Source organism: Euprymna scolopes, chromosome 22 (genome assembly GCF_053919585.1).
Source record: "Euprymna scolopes isolate OS-2025 chromosome 22, ASM5391958v1, whole genome shotgun sequence".
NCBI lineage: Eukaryota > Metazoa > Mollusca > Cephalopoda > Sepiida > Sepiolidae > Euprymna > Euprymna scolopes.
The window spans coordinates 45,736,478-45,744,835 of NC_136503.1; the positions used below are offsets into that span (position 1 = coordinate 45,736,478).

The 8,358-nt window shown below is 35.0% G+C and overlaps 1 protein-coding gene across 2 annotated transcripts in view; it reads left to right on the forward strand.

The window, feature by feature from the left end:
- LOC145243397 (uncharacterized) overlaps positions 1 to 7,757 on the forward strand; it is a 59,450-nt gene extending 51,693 nt beyond the window's left edge. The window contains exons 5-6 of one of the 2 annotated variants that reach the window (XM_080106243.1): positions 1,367 to 1,561; positions 6,615 to 6,876. In XM_080106243.1, the coding sequence (XP_079962369.1) occupies positions 1,367 to 1,561; positions 6,615 to 6,736 (317 nt within the window). In that variant the 3' untranslated portion in view covers positions 6,737 to 6,876. Of the gene's footprint in view, positions 1 to 1,366; positions 1,562 to 6,614 lie in introns of both variants that reach the window. The other variant, XM_080106242.1, reaches the window with a different exon arrangement.
- The last annotated feature ends 601 nt before the right edge of the window (positions 7,758 to 8,358 follow it).

Sequence of the window (8,358 nt, forward strand, 5' to 3'; positions counted from 1 at the left end):
CAGCGACCTTGGCAACAGACTTGATGTACGTGTTCCATTTCAGATCAGGAGTAAAGGTCCTGCCCGAAGCTTGTCAAAACATGGAGCCTCCCTAAGATGAGAGCCATTCATTTCAATTGATGCCAGATTGGGATCAGAGCGTTGATGATGTAAAGATAGAAGCTTGGTTTTAGATGCATTAAAAGTAACAAGGTTATGTATATTTCAAACACTATGTATTTAGTTACAACAAAGTGACATGGTAGCTATAGCCACAGTATCAGATGCAGACTTTCTGTTGCATACTATTCTGTATTTCTGTAAATAAACACTCTTATAAATATACCACCTCATTGTCTTATTCATTATGAACCCTTCAAGGTGACAGCATTTTCATAGTTGGTTCTAGTCATGAACACCTTTTCCACTCAACGTTGTGTTCTTAGATCACAGACGGAAGTGAGCCATTAGACAAAGTTCTGGTACAAGTTGATCCTTAGACATAAACAAAAAATCAAAAAAACAAAAAACAAAGAAAGTTCAACACTGTTATAAATTAGCAGTTTAGAAACAGTTTCTTTCCAAGAATTTCACACTTGCACAACATTATCACAGGACTGTTTCTCTGCAGATTACAACATGGTTATCTTCAAATTCAGTGTTAACAAATGTTTGTCATTGAGTGAGGGAATGTACACAATGGATAATAAGATGAGGTAGTTTGCTTGAAGCATTGCGTGTAACATGCATATAGAGCAACGATAGAAACTTACCACAATGCAAGGAGTGGAAATATGTCGGTGTTGATGAGGACAATAAAAAAAGTGATTTTAAAAAAAAAATTTTTTTTTTTTTTTGGTAGATCTTATTTGATTTACTCACAGCAAGTGATCTAACATGTATAATCCTACTTCATAATATATTTCAAGGTAATACCTCTTTATCAAATGGTGGATGTTTAAAATCTTTTGAAATACATAATATTGTTTTACATTACTGCAGTATAAATAGATAAAGCCTCCTTTATGCACAAGGATATTACACGTTACATTTGCTACGGATAATAAGATGTGTAATATGCATATAATGCAATGATAGAAGTCTACCACAACGCAAGAAGTGGAAATATGCCGGTGTTGATGAGGACAAAAAAAAAAATTGATTAAATAATTAAATAAATATGCCACCATGTTTTCTTACTTATTATCAGCCTTTCAAGGTCACAAAAACTACTAATTACTGCTTTTATAAGTAATAATACTTTGTTTATTTGACATTGAACTGGTTATAAATCCATGAAACATGTCCATTCATCTGCTTGCTTTTTAATTGATAGGAAAGCAATGGCTATTATTTTTTGTGTCATTTTTTCCTCCTCTGATTTCAGGTGCAAATGTAAATGCAGCCAAGATGCACCAAACTGCCTTACATGAAGCCTTGAAACAAGGCTGGGATACAGACTTTCTACAACTGCTTCTTGAACACGGCGCTAATGTTAATTACATAAATAACCAAGGTCATACCTCGAAAGACTTAGCGCCCAAACACTCAAAAACATGGAATCTCCTCACGCACTGGGAGAGTATGTATTAATTTAATCAATATTTTTCTTATTTTCAGAATATTTTGAGATAAAAATTAATAATTTAGATTATCCAGACTACTATTCTCATCTTGGATGGGCCTATGGTGCAACAGATAAAATGCTAAGTAATAATTATTTCTAATTGATAATCTTCTGGAAATTGAAGGTTCAATCCTCAGTATGAACTAAAAACTCAAACTGTGGCACTAACCCTAATGTGGGTTTAACCGGCTTCCTTCAAAGGAGAAAGTTTCATGGGAGTATGAAATTCACATGCGGTGCTCAGTCACGTACAGATTCCCATTAGAAGAGATGATGTTAGGTTTTTGCAACTCTTGCAGGGAGGTGTCGACATCATCCTACATAAAGTGCCTGGAATACCAGAATTTGTCACCCATCTAGTACTGATCAGACTCAACAATGCTTAACTTTGGTGATCTAGCAAGAACTGGTGTGTTGACGTGATTATGTTGTATATAATCCTCAGTATGAGCAATGCTAAAAGTATAATTGATACTTTTACCCAGTCAAATGAGAGCAATCTAACCTTGTGGATTAAATATAAGGTTCCATTCTAAATTCCGACAAAGGTCCCGAGTTTGGCATGAATCACCTGAAGAAGATTGGATTTTTTGTCGACCAAAACGTTGTGAGAATAACATTCAAGATGAGAACAGTAGTCGAAGTAATTCAAATAATTCAATATATTTTTTTTTAATGAAAAATTAACTTTTTTAAAAAAAAACACATTCAGTTTATTGTAAAAAAAGAAAAAAATGACTAAGAAAAATATTACATTTTTTCAAAAACAAATATAGCAAACATTGAAAAAATAAATAGTCAACAGTTTCATGACAATAAACAATGAACTACATAGATTATATGCACAAAAATTAAATTTATCCTGATGGTCGCTTATTGCTCCTTTACATCAAATGACTGCAAATAATTCTCATGTTTTATCTAATACAATAGAAGCCCAGGATACAATGGTCCTGGGATACGTTTTTTTTTTTTTTTTTTTTTTTTTTTTCAGCTTACGATGTGGAATTAAATGTTTTTCCGGTCCCTTGTTACAGTATTTGCCTTACAGTATTATTTATAATGTTATTTGATTATATACATGTGCAGTATATACTGTACTGTATTTTGTTACTAATTTTTAATATGTACTGCATAAAATTTTGCTTAGGCCAAGCAATACGGTGATTTCACCTTACGATCCTAACCCCGGAACGGATTAATGCCGTAACCTGGGGTTCTATTGTAAAGGAAAATTGATAGCATAACTTTGAGATTATGTCCTGTATGCGTATATAGGTTTGAAAACACTGGATTTCCTCATGAAATGCCAATGAAACAAATGTTGATTATTATGGAAACAGTGGCCATTTTTGCTACCGCAGCACAGAACGCACTTCCAAGTCATGATGCCCACCCTTGCAGTCTTCCACGATCAACATCAATTTGTGTCTACTATTGTCTGCGAGCAGCCAGTGTCAGTTAGTGCTAAATACCACATTTCATCAACATGGACAATAATCTCTGGGAGCGCCACATTTACATCCTGGTGGGAGAGAAGGCCGGCACTGATGTTTCGTCCTCTTGCTCATTTTCCAAATGGTCCTAGCTCCGGTGTCTAACCTTACTACATTGATAACGATGTGTCCCATGTCTTTGGCAATCTCTTAGTATGTAACCTTTGCTATCACACCTGTAGTAGGTTACACTGGTGTTAGGGCTGTTCTTGTTAGTAACTATCACTTTATAGCAGAGTGGACATGTAGCTCCAAACGCATGTTGGCCTTCGTTATCAGCACCCTTACTCTCTATCTATCAGGTCCCATATAATCAATTCTTTATGTCTGTTGGTCTTTCTTAGAACTGCACGCCAGTGGAACTCTCTGCCGCTTGCCTGTTTCCCACCTGACTACAACTTGGATGTCTTCAAGTCCAACATAAACAAACTCCTGACAAACCGCCCCCTTAAGTAAGACACTCTATCTAAACACCCAATACTAATGATTACTACAATACTATCTCATTGATTACTGTACATGCAATAACCCTTATCCCTGAGTGGCCTTTGGGCCTTGATAAGTGGTGAACCCCATGTAAAAAAAAAAAAAAAAATGGAGATGAAATCACCAGTTTTGTGAGCCTTTTCAGGTTAATTCCCTCAAATCTGACTACTGTGACCAATCACCTGATAAAACTCAGAAACGTTGACCTACTTGTCAGCCAATCTAACAATTGTCAACCTTCTATAAGCTGCAAATACACCATCTATAAACACCTTTTAACCAAGCCTCTATCTGTTCTATGTCCAGTTGTGGAATTTTTATTTGAAAAAAAAAAAAAAAAACTGCAACAACTGTTTTTTTTTAATTTAACAAAGTTTATGCTATATTAATAGGAAAAATGTTAATGATGTTTAACATTAAAAAAACAAAAAAAACTAAGAGTGTAAACAATAGTTACGGAACAATTGTAATTTTTAATAAAGTTGCAACGACAGTTTATTTTTTTTAATTTAACAAAGTTTAACATTTTAATAAAAAAAATATTTTAAAAAATTTAGGTCTTTAACATTGATAAAAGAATGAAAATTCAGTTTTTGTTCCTTTTCTTTTTTAATATTAAAGACCTTAACGTATATTCAATAAAAGATTTAACCTCAACATATATTCAATAAAAGATAAAATTACTCTTAGTTATGTCCGTTTTAACATCCCAAATTCTCTTCTGAAAAAAAGTTATGAATCTCTTTGTCAAACAGAGTATCAGTGACTTTTTATGCAAGAGCGCTATGAGAAAAATTTACCCCTATGGAATGTGGATTGAATAAGTGTAAAATTTCATACAGATTCCCAACTTTGGCAATAAGATTCTTATGTTTGACTCTCAACAATGCAGTTCAAATGACCACGAAACGTGTGGCTAGAACTTCCAGAAGACACACCATATTAAGAAACGATCTACAGTTGAGACAGAAAAGCAAGAATGGAGCCATCCAGACAAGAAAGCTAAGATAAGTTGGTGAACCTGAAGATCGGGTGGAGCAAGCAAGAACTTTGTTCCTAATAAAATCGATCCATTATGCACTGCCTTCCCCAGTGAAACTTGTTCAATGGAAAGTAGAAAAAAACTTTGACGGACATGCAGGAAGCAGCAGAGAAGGCATCATACTGGATTTGATTAAAAAGAAACGCTGAGTGTTGGAGAGAAAAGTAGCTTACACTAGTACCAATATGACCTGAGGTTGGTAGGGGGGGCACTTCAAAGATGCATTAAAGGAGTAGGGATCGAATCTGCGAAGTAGTTCCTCCTGATGATCGTAGTAAAAGATCCGATTCCGGAGATGTTAGCTGCTGAGCACTATGAACAGCACATACAAATTACCTTTGTGGAATCTGGATTGAATAAATTTAAAATTTTATACAGATTCCCAACTTTAGCAATAAGATTCCTATGTTAGACTACATGATTACCAAGTTCAACAAAAATGTATCTGAAGATAGTTAAGGGGTTACATTGTAATTCTAATGACCATGAGAATATTAGTCTGAATAATCCAAATAATATTTATGAATCTTTGAAAAAAGTGCAGTTTTATAAATTGTTGCTTTATAGCTTAACTATCAGAGATATCCAGCCTTGCCCGTCGGGTCATAAAAAACTGGAGACGCTATATAGTATTAAGTTTTTCTATCCTCCCTCACCTTCAGAAGAGAAATTTTTTTATGTGACGAGTTAAAAAAATTAAACTTAGGAGACCTACTAAAAGGATGCCTCCAGAGCACTACTAAAACTAAGTTTCTCTCATACATCTCTTTCTTTGTAAAGAAATGACAATCTATAAATATAAAAGCGAAAATGTATGTATGTATGTTCGCTTTTCCTCGATGTCCACGAAAGGCTTCTTTCAAATAAGCGCTTGCTCGCTTCACAACTTTTTAAAACTTTTTATATCATCTAGAAATTGTAATATCTACGAATTATCCACGGAGCTCGCCTCTCTATTTAATTTTATTCACTTTCAAATGTTAATTATTCCACATTTCCCGCATCGGCACGCGTTACATTCGGTTTTCGGTATAAAAAAAAGCGAACCTCGACTCTAATCACAGGCCCAGAGCCCTCTGGGGCCCGGGCGACAAGATCAAGGTGTAGTTTCTGTTCCGACAGATGCTGCAAGCAAAGACTAGCTATGACTAGCAAAGACCAAGTTTGGGGGTAACCCCACATATCTGAACTTGGTCAATGTAGGGATCACCCTACAGACCACAGTTACTATCCAGCTCCCATTTCCCACCTCTCGGGAGCTGGATCCCCCTTTCCCTCCCCCCTCCCTCTCTCTCCACATTAAAAAACGGCCTTGTGCCTAATTTGCTCAGTGGGGAAGCAAATAAACCAACACAGGCCCAGAGCCAGTTTGTTCAATGTCGACTTCGTCATATCAAACTGTAGCTTTCATTTCGAGACGAGGAGCGGGTTTTTAAAAACAAACAAACCCATTTATTCAAAACTGTCCCGCACAAAATAACTGCTGAATACCTATCGCCGTCACGTCAATCAAAAACGCGCACCTGTTTGTTTTCAAACACTTTATTATTTTCCAACTGCGCGTCGTCAACGCTTCGGGTTTTTTTCACATACCCCGAAAAACACCCAGGCAACGCCGGGTACCCCTCGCTAGTATTTAAGAAACAATAAATTAAATCTGGAGTTAGCATCTTTCAATTTGAACAAATGTTGACTCGTTTCCTGAGCTATATTAATACATGATAGTAATAAAAATTGCTTTTAATTCTTGATAACATTTAAGATAAATAAACATTTGACCCTACGGAATGTATTCCCCCCCCCCCCAATTTTAGGTATTATTTCTTCAGGGTTATGCTAATTAAAAAAATACAAACTTTTTTGTTTTGTGTGTATTCTTCAAGTTTTAGCTGGACATGTAAACATACAGTCAACTGCTCATTTATATACTAGATTATACGGATCCATGTATTTTTCTGTAAAACAAATCTCTTTCTATTTTCAGGAACGCCACAATCACTTATGTTCTATGCACGCAAATGTGTCCGTAAGTGCCTCACAAACTATAAACTGATCAGTAAATTAGATATTCCCCATATCTTACAAAATTACCTCAACTTCTCGTAAGCAATTTTTCGTTCTCTTCAGTGATGTCCGTCTGTCATCATGAGACTCAGACTCCTCCAATCGAATCACTTGCTTTTGAATTCCGAATTGAAACTGTCATCCCCAGCCAGTGTCTTCCAGGTGCAGATCACAACAAATGGCTCAGAACTGCCTGTCAGTTCATTGTATTAATACTGCAAGATCACTCGGACCGTTTTTACATACAACACCTGTTATTCTCAAATGGCCACCTGTCTAAGCACTTGATAAGAAAATAAAAGCAGTGCAACTGAAAGAGAAAAAAAGACAGCTGAAGACAAGATACATTCTTCTATATTTCCCAGATGAGAACAATTCCGACCCATTTTCACATAGTAGACCGCTAATCGTGTTATTGCTTTGTGATGTAGTTATTGCTCCAACATAAAAGCAGTCCATGATGAAATAAAAAAAAAAAGGGACAGCTGACAGTTTTGGTATTTTAAAATGTCTGTAAAATAAACAATGACATTTTTTTTTTTTTTTTTTTTTTTCAACCCATGTTCTTCCAAAGCAAACTTAATGCCCTCCTCCTCGCCTGCTTTTTATTTTATTTTATTTTATTTATTGTTTTTGCTTTCTCAGTTATTATTGACTTTCTTTCAGTGATTTATTTGTTTGTTTTGTTGGGTTATTTTATGCCGAGTGTCTATGGGTTCAAGGAGTCTTTACCCCCTGCCCTAGCTGTCGTATAAGTGAGTTCTTTTGAAATCTTTTGATAAAGACCAATTTTTTTAACATATGAAAGTATGATGTGGGGGATTGTTTTTATCAAATAAATCCTTAATATTTTTTTCTTTGTAGAAATTATTCCTTGTTGTTACAAAATCAGTGCATTCCATTGATTGTGAGTTGTGTTTGACAAGATATACAGATCGGTTAGCTTTCTTGTTTTCGTTTCATATTTTGTTTTTAGCATTATTTATCTTTTGAAATTTTTGGCATTATTTTGTGTTTTGAAATTTTTGGCATTATTTTGTGGAGTTTGTTGTTAGAATATTCATTCCAGTAAATTTGCCGTTTCGTTACCTTTGATACAAGAATGGCTCGGTATCCAGCAGAAAATGATTTCTTTTTGACTGTTTGATTCAGTTAATTTATGGAGTAATTTTGTGATTGGGGGGTTGTCCATCTTTTTATTTTTGATAGCTTTTAAAGTAGATTGGGAGTCTGAAAAGATTATAAATTTGGATTCTTTGTTATTGGAGGCTAAACTAAGAGCTAGGATTAGAGCACTGAAAATTTATGTTTCTTTTGGGAGGTTTGTTTTTTGGTTGATTTCAATCTTTTTTTTTTTTTTTTTTTTTTACATAGGCATCACCACTTATCAAGGCCTTGAGGCCACTCGAGGATAAGGGTTAAAGAGTGTACAGTAGAAATTGGACAATATAGTAATCATTAGTAATGGAAATTTGGTAAATTTGTTAACTTATATGGAATGGCTCATCAAAAACTTGTTTACGTTAGACTTGAAGACAACCATATTGTAATCAGCTGGAAAGCAGGAAAACGGAAGACAATTCCATAGGCGTGCAGTTCTAAGAAAGAAGCTTTGCTCATAGAATCTATGTTTAGTTTTAGGTACAGATAAAGAGTGGGAGAAA